The sequence below is a fragment of the Jaculus jaculus genome, chromosome 16, assembly GCF_020740685.1.
Source record: "Jaculus jaculus isolate mJacJac1 chromosome 16, mJacJac1.mat.Y.cur, whole genome shotgun sequence".
NCBI lineage: Eukaryota > Metazoa > Chordata > Mammalia > Rodentia > Dipodidae > Jaculus > Jaculus jaculus.
The window spans coordinates 64,758,559-64,774,909 of record NC_059117.1 but is presented as its reverse complement, the minus strand read 5'-3'; the positions used below and the strand labels follow the sequence as shown (position 1 = coordinate 64,774,909).

At 41.2% G+C, this 16,351-nt stretch overlaps 1 protein-coding gene across 18 annotated transcripts in view; it reads right to left on the bottom strand.

Annotated features, from left to right (window-relative positions):
* The window catches only part of Pbrm1 (polybromo 1), a 123,580-nt gene that overhangs the window by 19,942 nt on the left and 87,287 nt on the right, over window positions 1–16,351 (bottom strand). For all 18 annotated transcript variants that reach the window (XM_045135496.1, XM_045135502.1, XM_045135504.1 and 15 more), the window contains 4 exons: window positions 15,609–15,766; window positions 14,147–14,410; window positions 12,304–12,449; window positions 11,133–11,290 (listed from right to left, as the gene is read on the bottom strand). In XM_045135496.1, coding sequence (XP_044991431.1) covers window positions 11,133–11,290; window positions 12,304–12,449; window positions 14,147–14,410; window positions 15,609–15,766 — 726 coding nt within the window. The remainder of the gene's footprint in view (window positions 1–11,132; window positions 11,291–12,303; window positions 12,450–14,146; window positions 14,411–15,608; window positions 15,767–16,351) is intronic.

Genomic DNA, 16,351 nt, shown 5'->3' with positions numbered 1-16,351 from the left:
TAACAATGATCACAATAGCATTATTTATAGTAGCCAAAAGTATTGACCACCACCGGGTGTGGTGGTTGCACACCTTTAATCTCAGCACTTGGGAGGCAGAGGTAGGAGGATTGCTGTGAGTTCAAGGCCACCCTGAGACTACATAGTGAATTCCAGGTCAGCTAGAGTGAAAGAAAAAGACAAACAAAAAAAAAGTATTGATCATCCAAATGTCTATCAACAGATGGCTAAACAAAATGTGGTATACAAACACCATGGACTTACACAGAAGTAGAACAAAATAAAATTCTGATGCATGCTACAACATAGATAAATCTTAAAGCCAGATAAACAGACAAATATCCCCATGTTTCATTTATGTACAGTATAAAGAATATGCAATATTCATACAGACAGAAAGTAGACTAGGTATTACTAGGGGCCGTGGGAAGGAGAAAACCAAGGGTCAAAGTTTGATGGGTTCAGGGTTTCTACTTGGGATGATAAAAATATTTTTCTAGAAATAGTTGTGATGGTTGTATAAAATGGAATATTTACTTAACAACAGTTAATTTTATACTACGTATATTTTGCAACACATGACTGTTTTATATCTCAAAGTTGTCGTAGTTATTATTTCATGGGGATAACTATTTATACTTGTTTGGTTAGTTTCATTTTTTTTTCGAGGTAGTGTCTCACTCTAGTCCCGGCTGACTATGTAGGCTCAGGATGGCCTCGAACTCAGGGTGATCCTTCTACCTCTGCCTCCAGAGCCTGGGATTAAAGGTGTGTGCCCCCATGCTCAGCTATTCAGTTTTCTATTGATGGGTGTTTAGGCTGCTTCCAAATTTCTACTTCCCACTCAATTTGAAAAAAGCTGAGGTACATAATTTAACACACATGATCAATCTGCACATGAATCTGAAGCATACGTTTCTAGAAGCATGAAAACTGGGTATGTATACTTTCTTTTTTCCTTTGTTTTTTTGAGGTAGGATCTTGCTCTAGCCCAAGTTGACCTGGAATTCACTATGTAGTCTCAGGGTGGCCTCAAACTCACAGTGATCCTCCTACCTCTGCCATCAGAGGGCTAGGATTAAAGGCATGTGAAAATACACCCAGCTACTTTCAATTAAAAAAAAAATATTTGAGGGAGGCACACAGAGAAAGGATGGGCATGTCAGAGCCTCTAGCCATTGCAAATGAACTCCAGACACATGTGCCACCTTGTGCATCTAGCTTTATGTGGGTACTAGGGAATCCAACCTGGGTCTTCAGGCTTTGCAGGCAGGCACCATATCTCCAGCACTACCTTTTTTTTTATTTCCCCCTTCCAAGATAGGGTCTCACTCTACTCCAGATGACTTGGAATGGAATTCACTCTGTAGTCTCAGGGTGGCCTTGAACTCCCGGCATCCTCCCACCTCAGCCTCCCAAGTGCTGGGATTAAAGGCATTCACTACTACACCCAGCCCTTACTTTCATTTTTATACATATTTCAGGGTTATGCTTAATTCACAGATCAGTACAAAGTAGGCGAACACTTCCTTATGCTCTTGATGCCCTCATCAGCAAGTGACAAATATCCATCTTTTAAAGAATCTGTTTTCTTAAAACTTAATTTTTATATTTGAGAGAAAGAGAGAGAGAGAGAGAGAGAGGAGAGAAAATGGGTGTGTTAGGGCCTCCAGCTGCTGCAAATGAACTACAGATGCATGTGCTCTCTTGTGCATTTGGCTTACATGGGTCTTGGGAACTGAACCTGGGTCCTTAGGCTTTGTAAGCAAGTGCCTTAACTGCTGAGCCATCTCCAGCCATATATATATATATATATATTTTTTTTTTGCTTTGTTTTATGAGGTAAGGTCTTGTTCCAGGCTGATCTGTAATTCATTCTGTAGTCTCAGACTGGCCTCAAACTCACAGTAATCCTTCTACCTCTGCCTCTTGAGTGCTGGAATTAAAGGCATGCAACCATGCCTGGCCCTACTTTTTTTTTTTTTTTTTTTTTAAGGTAGGGTCTCCCTAGCTCAGGCTGACCTGAAATTCACTGTCTCAGGGAGGCCTCGAACTCATGGTGATCCTCCTACCTCTGTCTTCCAAGTCCTAGGATTAAAGGTGTGTACACCCGGGTCCTAATCCAATTAGAAAAAAATTTTTTTTGAGGTAGGGACTCATTCTAGCCCAGGCTGACCTGGAATTCACTATGTAGTCTCAGGGTAGCTTTGAAGGCATGGCTATCCTCCTGCCTCTGTCTCCTGAGTGCCAGGATTAAAGGCATGTGCCACCACACCTGGCCCTCTACATTTTTTAATTTTAATTTTAGAGGCACAGACAAAAATTTATTTATTATTATTATATTATTTTGGTTTCTCGAAGTAGAGTCTCACTCTGGCCCAGGCTGACCAGGAATCCACTATGCAACCTCAGGCTGGCCTCGAACTCATGGCAATCCTCCTACCTCTGCCTCCTGAGTGCTGGGGTGGGCGCCACCATGCCTGCTTTATTTATTTATTTTTTGAGGTACGGTCTCACTCTAGCTCAGGCTGACCTAGAATTTGCTTTGTAATCTTAGGGTGGCCCTGAACTCATGGTGACCCTCCTACTCTCTGCCTCCTGAGTGCTGGGATTAAAGGTGTGCCCTACCACGCCCAGCTCCATTTATTTATTTTTGAGAGACAGAGGGAAAGAGAGAGAGAGAGAATGGACACGCCAGGGCCTTTAGCCACTGCAAATGAACTCTAGACACATATGACCCCTTGTGCACATGTGTGACATTGCGCTTGCGTCTGGCTTACATGGGACCTGGAGATTTGAACATGATTTCCTAGGTTTTGCAGGCAAGTGCCTTAACCTCTAAGCCAATTCTACAGCCCTCATTTAATTTTTTTTTTTTTTTTTGAGGTAAGGTCTCATTCTAGCACAGGCTGATTTGGAATTCACTATGGAGTCTCAGGGTGGCCTCGAACTCACAGCAATCCTCCTACCTCTACCTCCCAAGTGCTGGGAATAAAGGCATGGGCCACCATGCCCAGCTTCATTTAATTAAAAAAAAAATATTTTGTTTATTATTTGAGCGAGACGAAGAGGCAGATAGAGAAAATGGGCATGCCAGGGCCTCCAGCCACTGCAAACAAACTCCAGACACATGCAGCCCCTTGTGCATCTGGCTTATGTGGGTCCTGGGGAATTGAACCAGGGCCCTTATGCTTTGCAGGCAAAATGCCTTAACTGCTAAGCCATTTCCCTAGCCCTCATTTAAATTCTTTTATAAGGTTTGTTTTTATTTATTTATTTGAGACAGAGAGAGGGAGAGAGACAGAGTGAGTGAGAATGGGTGCGCCAGGGCCTCTAGCCACTGCAAACAAACTCCAGACACATGCCTACCATGTGCATCTGGCTTACGATGGACTTAGAGAATTGAACCTGGGTCCTCAAGCTTCGCAGGCATGTGCCTTAAGTGCTAAGCCATCTCTCCAGCCCCCCTCATTTAATTTTTTTTTTTTTTTTTGTTTTTTGAGGTAGGGTCTCACTCTAGCCCAGGCAGACCTGAGATTCACTATGGAGTCTCAGGGTGGCCTCGAACTCACAGTGATCCTCCTACCTCCGCCTCCCGAGTGCTGGGATTAAAGGCATGCGCCACCACGCCCGGTCATTTAATTTTTTAATATGAAATTATAGCAAAGTTTTATTTGCTAATTTTTTAAAAATTTTTATTTATTTATTTGAGAGCGACAGACACAGAGAGAAAGACAGATAGAGGAGAGAGAGAGAATTGGCACGCCAGGGCTTCCAGCCTCTGCAAACGAACTCCAGACGCGTGCGCCCCCTTGTGCATCTGGCTAACGTGGGACCTGGGGAACCGAGCCTCGAACCGGGGTCCTTAGGCTTCACAGGCAAGCGCTCAACCGCTAAGCCATCTCTCCAGCCCTTATTTGCTAGTTTTAATTTTAAATCAGATAATATCAAACTTTATTTTCTATGGCTTCTTGTAGTACTTTTTTGCTTTGCTTTATATCCATGTAAAACTACTGTTTTCCTAGGAATTAATTTTAAAGTTAAGATGTGATATGGATATTTGGCAGTCTGAATGGATGTCCCCCAAAGATATTCACAAGTTTAGTAAAACTTGTAACTTACTAGATTTCCAGCTGCCTGGCTGGAGGAGGGGTCACTGAGGGAGGATCCTGAGGTCCAGTTAAGGCATTACTGGGGGCAGATCTGAATCCCAGCCTAAGGTATGCAGAGTGTTTGAGTTCTGCCTCGGTTCCTTGTTGTTTGGCTGCTTGCTTTTGGTGGTGGGTTTTCCCTTCCCCTGATCTGTAAGCTTCAAATAAATGCCATTCCTCCCATAAAGTGTGCCTGGTTTGGAGCACAACATAACATAAACATAAAGCTGACTATGAAAGGATAAAACTTTATTTTTAAATTTTTATTTATTTGACAGAGAGAAAGAGAGAGAGATAGATAGAGATAGAGACTGGGAAAATGAATGGGCACGCCAGAGCCTCCAGCCACTGCAAACGAACTCCAGACACATGTGCTCCCTCGTGCCATCTGGCTAACGTGGGTACTGGGGAATCGAACCTGAGTCCTTAGGCTTTGCAGGTAAATGCCTTAACTGCTAATCTACCCCTCTAGCCCTAAAATTTTACTTTTTAAAATAGTTATCCAGTTTAAAAATAACATTAAAAATGTAAATTTTCCCACTGATTTGGTATACCATCCTTATCATATATTACGCTAAATTTGACTCTATTGTTAACTTGTTGTTTTTTAATTTTTTTGTTCACTTTTATTTATTTATTTGAGAATGAGAGAGAGAGAAAGAGGCAGATATATATAGAGAATGGGCATGCCAGGGCTTCCAGCTGCTGTAAATGAACTCCAGACGCATGTGACCCCTTGTGCATCTGGCTAACGTGGGTCCTGAGGAGTCGAGCCTCGAACCAGGGTCCTTAGGCTTCACAGGCAAGCACCTAACCGCTAAGCCATCTCTCCAGCCCTGTTAACTTGACTAAGAAAGAGAGAATTGGTACACTAGGGCCTCTAGCCACTCCAACTGAACTCCAGATCCATGTGCCACCTTGTGTGTCTGGCTTACATGGGTTCTGGGGAGTTCTGGGTCCTTAGCTTTATAGACAAGTGCCTTCACAGCTAAGCCATTTCTCCCGCCTTATTGTTAAGCTTTCTACTTTGCTCATAAGAATCTATTTCTTAGGCAAGTTATTTATTCATTTTGGAGCAAGAGATCAAATCTATGCATGTTAGCCAAGTGCTCACTCCATCACTGAGCTACACCTCCAGCCCTAAATACTTTTAATTATTCTAGGTTATAATATCTAGTATCTATCTAGTAAGGTAGCATCCTCTTGATTATACTTTTGAGAATTTTCTTCATGTTTGTTTTAATTTCTTCACAGGAACATTCTTATTAGTATACCTCCTTGAATCAATGCAGAGATTACTTTATAAAGAGCATACATCTTCATAATTCTGGTCTCTATTCAAGCATGTAGTAGTCTTTTTTTGTTTATCTTGCAGGTTCTTTTGGAATCACTCAAGCATTTCCTCAACAGCTTTACATTTTTTTTTTTTTTCATATAGATGTGGCAGCTTGTTAAAATTATTGAAGGCAGGGTCTTATCTAGCCCAGGTTGACCTACCTATAACTTACTCTGTAGCCTCAGGCTGGTCTCAAACTCAGAGATCCTCTCACCTCAGCCTCTAGAGTGCTGGATCAAAGGAGTGCACCACCATGCTTAGTTTCCAAAACTTGCTACTGCAAATGAACCCCAGAAACACGTGCCACTTTGTGTACCTGGCTTTACTTGAATACTGGGTATTGAACCTGGGCCATCATGCCTTGCAATCAAGTGCTTTTAAATGCTGAACTACTACTCCCCCAGCACCTAAATATTTGTCTTTGAATTATTATTGAATCTTCTCTCTCTCTCCCTATGCCCATGTCTTTTTTGTAGTGTTAAGGATCAAATCCAGTATCTAACATAATATTAATGCATCTTTTAAGGTAATATTCTAATTGTTTGATATACAACTGTTTTCTTTTTCTTTTAAATTTTGAGACAGGAATTAATATAGTCTAGGCTGGTCTCAAACTCTCTATGTTAAGGGTAATTTTGAACTTCCGATCCTCTTCTTTCTACCTCCTGAGTGATGGGATTACAGGCTTGCACCACCAGACCTGTTTATGCAGTGCTGGGAATCAAACACAGAGCTTTGTGTATACTAGGCAAGCATTCTACCAACTGAGCCACATCTCTTACATCTCTAGTAATTTCCTTTTTCTTCTCCTTTCCTTTTCATTTTTATTTTATTTATTTTTTTTGAGGTAGGGTTTCACTCTATCCCAGGTTGACCTGGAATTCACTCTGCACTTTTAGACTGGCCTTGAATTCACAGTGACTCTCCGACCTTTGCCTCCTGAGTACTAGAATTAAAAGGGTGTGACACCATGCCCCATCCTTTCCTCTTTTTCTCTCCTCTTTCTTTTCTTTTAAAAACTTTTTTAAAAAATAAATTCATTGGCTGGAGAGATGGCTTAGCGGTTAAGTGCTTGCCTGTGAAGCCTAAGGACCCTGGTTTGATTCCCCAGGACCCACATTAGACAGATGCACAAGGGAGTGCATGCACCTGGAGTTCATTTGCTGTATGTAGCTGGAGGCCCTGGAGCACCCATTCTCTCTCTATCTGCCTTTTTCTCTCTGCCTGTCGCTCTCAAATAAATAAATAAAAATAAAAAAATTAATTCATCTCTGATGCCCCCAAAACATTATAGGCCATTGCCGAGGCCCTTGGTTTCCCACCAGGAAGAGACGGTAAAGACCCTATTGCTGAAGACTCCACATACTTGGGCTGCAAGGCCACTGAGAAATCCTGCTGGAACTGAGCTGATAACCTCCATGTAGACCAGCTGACAGAAAGCTGAAAGAAGCCATTCTGCATGCAGTTCAATGGGAGAAAGAGAAATCACCAGTGAAGATACTCAACAGTGGGCACTGCAAGCCTTATATTTGGCCAACCAGGCCAAATGAGCCAACAGGTACAATAGTGGCACGTCTATCATGGTGGAAACCAACTGCCCTCTAATTGAAGTGGAGGTCCATTCCATGGGAGGAAATGCATCCCTGATACTGAAAACTTAAAACAGGGGTAGTCAAGAGCCCTAGGGATGTAACATCTGCTACTGTCTGGCTAAATGTATATACTATGGCTGGGACTAAAGGCGTGTGCCACCACACCTGGCTAAAATTGCTGGATTTTAAGCTGGGTGTGGTGGCGCATGTCTTTAGTTTCAATACTCTGGAGACTGAGGTAAGAGCAGATCACTGTGAGTTTGAGGCCAGCCTGGGCTAGTGAGTCCTTGCCTCAGAAAAAACCCTAACTGCCGGGAGTGGTGGCACATGCCTTTAATCCCAGCTCTGGGAAGGCAGAGGTAGGAGGGTCATTGTGAGTTTGAAGCCAGCCTGAGACTACATAGTAAATTCCAGGTCAGTCTGGGCTAGAGCAAGACCCTACTTAGAAACAAAACAAAACACCCCCCTCCCCCACACACCAAATTCTGAAGCTGATAAATACAACCTAAATAAAAATTCTGTAATATTCAACAGACATGAGCAGACAGAAGAGAGAAGTGTTCTTAGAGATGGTGAGTGGAAATTACCCAGTCTGGGAGCAGAAGTAGACAGAATAAAGAAAAATAGAGCCTAAGAAACACGTAAGATCTCACTACAATAACAAACTATAATGACAGTCATAGAAGAGGAAGAGAGCAAGGGTAAACAGAATACTTCAAGAAATAATGGCCCAAAGTGCTCCAAATTTGATGAAAAGTATATATAAAAAAATTACAATCTGAGAATTCTCCATCAAAACTCTCTCTCAAAACTGGAGAAGCTGAGACATTTCCAGGTAAATAAAGGATGAGCATACTGTCACTAGTAGATATTCCCTATGAGAAGTGCTGAAGGGAGTCAGTCCTTCAGGATGGAATGAAAGAGTACTAGGCAACAGCTTGGAGCTACACACAGAAATAAAAAAAATCCACAGAAGTAAGTACATAGGTAGGCATTGGGAAGCAAGTAATAATGTATCTTGCTCTGTAATTTCTCTTCATTTATAAATTTGCTGAGATGGAGAGATGGCTTAGTGGTTAAGCCTAAGGATCCATGTTGATCCCCCATTAGCCAGACACACAAAGGTGAGGCAAGCACAAGGTCATTACATGCCCACTAAGTGGCACAAGTGTCTGGAGTTCGACTGCAGTGGCTGAGGCCCTGGCACACCAATTCTCTCCTCCTCTGTCTCTCTCTAAAAAAAAATTAAATATAAATTATGTTAATGGGCACATACAACACAAAGGAGGTCAAGGTGAATAGCAACAGAGTCAGTATTAGTAGATAAATACGTCTTAATTCAGACTAAATCATCACAAATTCAAGATTACTGCCAGGCGTGGTGGTGCATGCCTTTTATCCTAGCACTTGGGAGGCAGAGGTAGGAGGATCACCATGAGTTCAAGGCTACCCTGAGACTACATAGTGAATTCCAGGTCAGCCTGAGCTAGAGTAAAACTACCTCAAAAAAAAAAAAAAAAAAAAAAAAAAAGGTAATCTTCAGGGTAGTCACTAAGATAAAGCGCTGACAGATGTGGTGTCGCTCAGGGTAGAGCACTTGACTGGCCCGTGTGAAGACCGAGGCTTGTGTCCTAGCACTACAAAATAAAGACACGGGTTGAGCTATCTCAGCTGATAAAGTGCTTGCCGGCCAACTCTATACACTCAGGCTGACAGCCTCAGAAAAAAAACCCCATGTAAAGCCTAGAAGTTACAGTAGGTTTATGTAATCCCAGGAGAATTTCCTGGAAGCTCTCAAATGGAACAGTGAACAAGACTCTGCCTCAATCAGAATGGAAGACAAGGAATGACCCAAAACTTGTCTTTATACCTCATGTATGTATCCTCTCTCTCACATACATTATAGATAACAATTAAAAAAACCAAACGATAGTTACCCTAACAAAGGTCTTACCTTTATTATGCTACTTTTGAATCTCCAGACTGAGTATACAGTAGGATGTAAACTTTGGCACTAATTTAGTCTGGATTACAATGTCACAAGAAGATATTCTCTACTATAGAAAGTGAAGGACTGGGATAAAGAGATGGCATAGTGGTTAAGGTGCTTGCCTTGTAAAGCCTAAGATTGCTTGTACGAATCTCCAGGTCCCACGTAGCCAGACACCAAAGTAATGCAAGCGTGCAGTGCCACGTATATGCACAAGGGGATGCACAAGTATGGAGTTTGTTCACATTAAAGTATGGAGTTTGTTCACAGCAGCTGAGAGGCCCTGGTGTGCCCGTTCTCTCTCTCTCCCTGCCTCTTTCTTTCTCAAAAATAAAATTAACATTTTTATTTTGTGAAGTGTTATTTTGTGAATAACATTTTATTTGTGAACTTTACTTTAGACCAGGCTGAACTGGAACACATTCTATAGCCCCAGGCTGGTCTCAAACTCACAGCAATCTGCCTACCATGTCTTTAGCGGCCTTGGATCAAAGACGTGCACTGCTAGAACACGTGTTTATTTATTTACTCTTTGGGGCTGTCTCCCACTAGCATAGACTGACCTGGAACTCACTCTGTAGACTAGGCTGGCCTCTAGCTCATGGTGATACTCCTAGCTCTGGCTTCTGAGTGCTGGGATTATAGGTATGGGCCACCACATCTGGCTCTCACATGCTTTTTAATTTGCAAGTTTCCTTTTGGTTGTGATCATGATGTCTTCTTTTAAACGGTGAGCAATCAAGAGCTAGGAATGTATCTGTGTAACTCAGTTGTAGAGTGTGTGCTTAACATGTACAAGGCCCTAGATTCAATCTCCAACACCAGAAAATATAACTTGCAAAACTTGAACTTTCAATGTAAAGCTTATGGCTAGTAACCTTTTAGGAAACTATTTCAACAGACATAGCATAGCTTGTATAAGACTTAGAGGTTAAGTCAGGGCTTGGAGAAACACAATGGCTAAAAACTGCCAGTATTTACAATGATTCATATACTTAGATTTAAGAAACAGAATGCCAGTCTGGAGGAATGGCTTAATGGTTAAGGTGTTTGCCTACAAATCCAAAGGACCCAGGTTCAATTCCCTAGGACCCATGTTAGCGAGATGCACATGGTGGCACATGCATCTGGAGTTTGTTTGCAGTGGCTGGAGGCCCTGGTGCTCCCATATTTCTCTCTCTCCCTCCCCCTGTTTCTCTGTCAAATAAATAAAAAAAAAGAAAAGAAAAAGAAACAAGAAACAGAATGCCACTGTGGATGTTCAGGAGGACTGATCAAACAGAAAACAAGACATTAATCTGGAATGGGAACAACACAAAGAAGCCAGCAGAAACTGGGGCTTTTGACTGTTCTCCCTATTTTCTACTTACAACATTCTTTTCTTTCCCTTTTCTTTACTTAAAAAATTTTTTTTTTTTTGCTTCTTTTTATTTATTTGAGTGTGAGAACGAGAGCGAGAGAGAGAGAATGGGTGCGCCAGCGCCTCCAGCCACTGCAAACAAACTCCAGATGCATGTGCCCCCTTGTGCATCTGGCTTACATGGGTACTGGGGAATAGAGCCTCAAACCGAGGTCCTTAGACTTCACAGGCAAGTGCTTAAGCGCTAAGCCATTTCTCCAGCCCTCTCCCTTCTTTCTTTGAGGCAGGGTTTCACTCTAGGCCAGACTGACCAGGTCTAAAACTCATAGTAATTCTACCTCAGCCTCCCAAATGTTGAGGTTATAGGTATAAGACACTGTGCCCAGCTCTTACAACATCCTCCATGCAACAGCCACAGTAATTCCTACATCTAATGTGTGTCATCTTACATTACTGCTCTGCTCAACACAGTCAGTCAGACCTTCTTATGCCAAATTCTTCCAAGCCAAATTGCTGCATATAAAACCTACTATGTATGTTTGGTGCCTAAAGAACTCATTCCCTCCCACACCCCTTTGCCCTTCTCTAGCTGCCCAACTCTCTTATGTTCCAAACATGTTCAGATAATCTGAGCAAAGGCTTTTGCTATACCTTATACCTAGAAGGGTATCAATTCTTATAGGATGAAACTACAAATACCTACCCAGAATACAAGTCATGGGGCAGGTTTCTTCCAGATTACTCAGAAACACTTCTTTTTTGTAGAACATTTTTGTGGGCTCATGCTCTGTCTCTTCTGGGTGAATGAAGATGGGGCCATAAAAATATGCAGCTCCATCTCGGACCCATACTTTTTCAATTCTTGGGGGTAAAATGGAGAAATTGTATAATTAGCTCACAAAAATCCCATTAACCAAATAATAACATGTCTCATTGAGAAAACTCCATTAGCTGTTTTGGTCAAACAATTTCATTGATTCCCCTAACCCTTTAAGCACATAAGAAGGTACTTGGAAAAAGACAAAAGAACATCTGGCCATTCACCTGAGGGAGGGAAAATGCAACTAGAATAGCTTGACCTACAGTCTTCTTTTGTTGGTTTTTTCTGGTGCTACGAATCAAATCCAGGGCCTGTACAAGGTAGGCAAGTCTGGTCTACACTCCAGTACTCTAAACTTACCCATTGTCTTCTACTACCAACCCTGACACCCGACTGCTGTTGTCACCATCCACCCATACCTTCATTTTGTTCATCATATGCTCACCAAGTGTCTGAGTTCTTACTATGTTTCATACACTATGATTTGAACTCATAGCATCTGGAAATTCGAGGTATGGAAACTTGACACTAATACGTGATACGTGTTCTAAGGAGAACACAATACGTAGTATTCTCTAGGAGTATGCATGCAACAGGGAGACTTAACCCTACTTGTAGGGGAGTGAAAGGTTTAAGGAAACAATTTCAAATTTCTTTTTTTTCCCCCAAGGTAGGGTTGCGCTCTAGCCCAGGCTGACTGGAATCCGCTATGTATTCTCAGGGTGGGCCTCGAACTTACAGCGATCCTCCTGCCTCTGCACACTAAGTACTGGGATTAAAGGTGTGTGCCACCATGCCCAGCTACAATTTCAAAATTTAAACTAAGGTGCTTATCATACAAAGTGAGCTGGAAGACTTTGAGGTAAGCATAGTAAGTGTTAGGAGAGCCTATGGGAATCATTTAAAGAACGGAACGTATGGTTAGACATAAAAAGGGAAGTGAGGTGGGAGGAAGAGGAACTACCAGAGGAGGGACTTTTATCTTCATCCTAAGCATTATAAAAGTCTCAAATTTCAGACCCAATTTCATCATCCCTATTTCAATGTCATTTACCTGCCCACGCGAGGGCGCACCAGACCATGGGACTTGATGAAGACACAGTCACCAACCTTCAGCCACATGTCATTGTAACGAAGTTGTTCAAAGTAGTGGCAACCTGGTTCTCCATTGGACATTTCCACAGGGACATCTTCTTTTTCCTGTGGTAAAGGAAGCCGGCTGATGAATGGCAGCTAAGAATTAAGGTGTAGAGGAGTGCATGGACAAAGAAGTACAAATTAAAAGAAAAATAATCATAAATACAAGTCTTGGTGAAGGTCAGGAAATTATATATTTATTTCAATTTATAGATAACTTCCTTAGAACACTATTATCCTGGGGCTGGAGAGATGGCTTAGTGGTTAAGGCACTTACCTGCAAAGCCTAAGGACCCAAATTCTATTCCCCTAGTACCCACGTAAACCAGGTGAACAAGGTGGTGCATGAAGTGGCTAGAGGCCCTGGTGTGCCATTCTCTCTATCTGCCTCTTTCTCACTTTCAAATAAAAAAAAAAAAAAGAAAGAAAGAAAGAAAAGAAAGAAAGAATACTATTACCCTAGGATACTTTTGTCTCCTTTATCCTTCCTATTTTCATGAGAACGAGCTTTAAAAACACTGGAGGGGTTGGGTGTGGGGTCAGATGCCTTTAATCCCAGCACTCTGGAGGCTGACGTAGGGGATCACTTTGAGTTGAGGCCATCCTGAGATTACATAGTGAATTCCAGGTCAGCCTGGGTTACAGTGAGACCCTATCTCAAAAAACCAAAAAATAGAAAAACACTGAAGGAAGATGGAGAGATGGCTTGGCAGTTAAAGGGCACTCGCTTACAAATCCTGATGGCCTGGGTTTGATTCAACAGTACCCATGTAGAGCCAGATGCACAAAGTGGCACCTGTGTCTGGAGTTCATTTGCTATGGCTGGAGGCCCTGACATACGCAGTTTGCTCTGGGGATCTGTAGTCTTTGCCCTCCAAGCACTGGAATTACAGGTAGGGCACCACTCCAGTGGAGACATCTCCCTAGCCCTTCTGCTTTTATTTTGCAAAGTGTGGAATACAGTATGTTTTAGCTTTATAAAAGGAAGTTTTTTTTTTTGTTTTTTTTTTAATTTCATGCTCTTAAAGAGTTGAAATAACAGTACCTCAATTACAACAGTCCCTCAAAGAGTTAAAGGAGTTTACCTAAGAAAGCTCAATAATCTTTGGGGTTAGCTCTTTGATACATTTTCATTTTTTGGTTCACTTATGGGCTGTATGTCCTCTTTTCTACCTGTTCCTCTTTAAAAAAGAGCTATGTTTCTTCTTGATTCCACCTTGGAATTTGTAATTTCCTAGAAAATTGTACATTCTATTCAGGTTTTCAGGTTTATTAACAGAAATGTACAGTCTTTAAAATGTTTTCTTTTTCTTTTTTGAGACAAGGTCTCATGTATCTTAGGCCAGACTTGAACTCCTTATGCAGAACTCCTTATGCTTAACTCCTGGTCCTCTTGCCTCCACTTCCTGAGTGTTGAGATAAGTGTGTTCCATCATAACCAGCAGTCTTAATTTCTTCAACAACTTGTATGTCTGAGCTTGACCAGCCCACTATATCTATCATCTGTCTATCTGTGTATTATTCATGGTGTCGGTGGTTAACCTAAGTCCCTAAGTATGCTAGACAAGTGCTCTGCCAAGTTCCAGCCCCTGGCTTAGCTATTCTTCTTGATTTATATTTTTTTCTTCTATTTTAGTTTTTTTCTTTTTGTTTGGTTAAAGTTTTATATTGTCACGTTTTTATGAATTTGAATACACTTGTTCTGTGGAAGTGACATTTCAAGTATGAAGTGCTTTTCTGGGTGGCTATTGTCTACATACCTTTTCCAAGTTAAAACTGTCTTCAGCTCGACTGTCCTCTGAGTTGTCTGTATTCTTCTCATCATCCCCTTTATCTGCATTTGCAAATACAGAGGCTACTCGAACCACAGGGAGCGGCACATCCCGAGGCACAAACCTAACTGAGCTGACGGGCATGGTCCAGAGTTTAATTTTCTTAAAGGATTTTGTTTTGGCAGAATACCGTGATTCACAGACAAAAACATCCTCATCTCGAAAGTTTTCTGGACATAATTTAAAGTATTCCTGGGGTGAGAGGGACAGACAGCACAACAACACAAATAGTTAATTTTTTTGGAATTAACCCCTAAAACAAAAAACAAACACTAATCAACTAACCAAATATGAAAGCTGGTAAAACTCTCTGGCAAAGGATAATTAGCTAGGGAGCTAGGGATATTTTTGTGGCTACATAATTCCATTTAGTTTATCAACTGCTCTGTGAAAATATATTATATTTCATATGCTTACAGTGTTCCTTAAAGCTTTGGATAGGGATCATATACATATTATATCAGATACAGAAAAAAAGTACATCTTATTTATAACCAAAATTGATCATGTATGGCTCAGGGACTGTTGTGGAAGAGGAGTATGAAGATTCTAAGAGCCACAGGGTAGGCACAGTTGTTCCCACCCCTAGACTGACAAGGGTCCTAATTATCCCACAGTGAACACCAAGGAACATATGAGGAAGGCCCTCAGGGAAATGGAGACCAGGGGTGAAGAGATACAAGGCTATATATAGCCCATGCAAAATTCATGCATTTCTATACATTAAAAAAAAAAGCTTAATAAAAATTAAAAAAAAAAAAGATCATTGCAATGATTCTCCTTCAGAAAACATCATCCTCACCAAGCATGGTGGTACGCACCTTTAATCCCAGAGTTTGGGAAGCAGAGGTAGGAGAATAGCCATGAGTTCAAGGCTACCCTGAGACTACATAGTGAGTTCCAGGTCAGCCTGGGCTACAGTGAGACCCTACCTCAAAAACAAAACAAAACAAAACAAAATTTCCTAACAATATTAAAAAAATTTAAGGTAACTGCATATAGATAAATAGTGTAGGCAAAAAATAGTTTTTCATAACCACATGCAGGTTTTCTTCCAAAATCACAGATACAGCTTAAAAAACAATTTGAAAAAGTTTCTAATTTTGTAAGTATTGATTTTTGAGTTTTAAAATTTTATTCCCAGGCTCAAGAGATGGCTTAGCAGTTAAGGAGCTTGCCTGCGAAATCTAAGGACCCAGGTTCAATTCCCCAGCACCCACGTAAGCCAGCTGTACAAAGTGGTGTATGTGTCTGGAGTTTGCAGTGGCTGGAGGCCCTGGCACACCCATTCTCTCTTTTTTTTCTGCTTCTTTTCTCTTTCAAAGAAATAAAAAAAAATATTAAAAAAATTTTATTCCAATGGAATGATAGGATCTTTGAAGTTTCTTACCTTGACAAACATGACCACACATTTGCCTAGAATCTTACTAACAGGAACTTTATTGTAATAGTCACTCTTAAAAACTTCTTTTTCTAGAAATTTTCGTGTAGCCAAGTGGAATGTTTCATTTGGTCGATAAAACCAACAACCATACAACCATTTTTCACCTCAAAAACATAAAGAGAAAATAATCACTAACAGAAATCACATATTCTTTGCAAAATTAATAAATAAGAAATATTCATTAAGCAATTATGACATAGCTTGAACACTATGCTTTTTAGGTGACCACTTCTTAATACAATTATCTTAAAAGAAATTATACTTTATGGGCTGGAGAGATGGCTTGGTGGTTAAGGTGTTTGCCTGCCAAGCCAAAGGATCCCATTTCAATTCTCCAGCACCCAAATAAGCCAGATGCACAAGGGAGCACATGCGGCTGGAGTTTTATTTGCAGTGGCTGGAGGCCCTGGCATGCCCCTTCTCTCTCTCTCTCTCTGCCTCTTTCTCTCTCTCAAGTAAATAAATAAGTGAAATATATTAAAAAAAAAGAAATGATACTTTAAAATAATGAAGCACAATGAGGCCCAGAAACTGCAACTTTATCCCTCATTTTAGAAGACATCTAGAAAAGATGGTTAAGACCTACACTGGATCACATACATATATAGCTGTCATGCTGAAGTATATTTCTCTTCCTCTCCCTTCTTCCACCCTTCCCTCCCTCAGTACTTTGGAGCTGTTTTTCTATC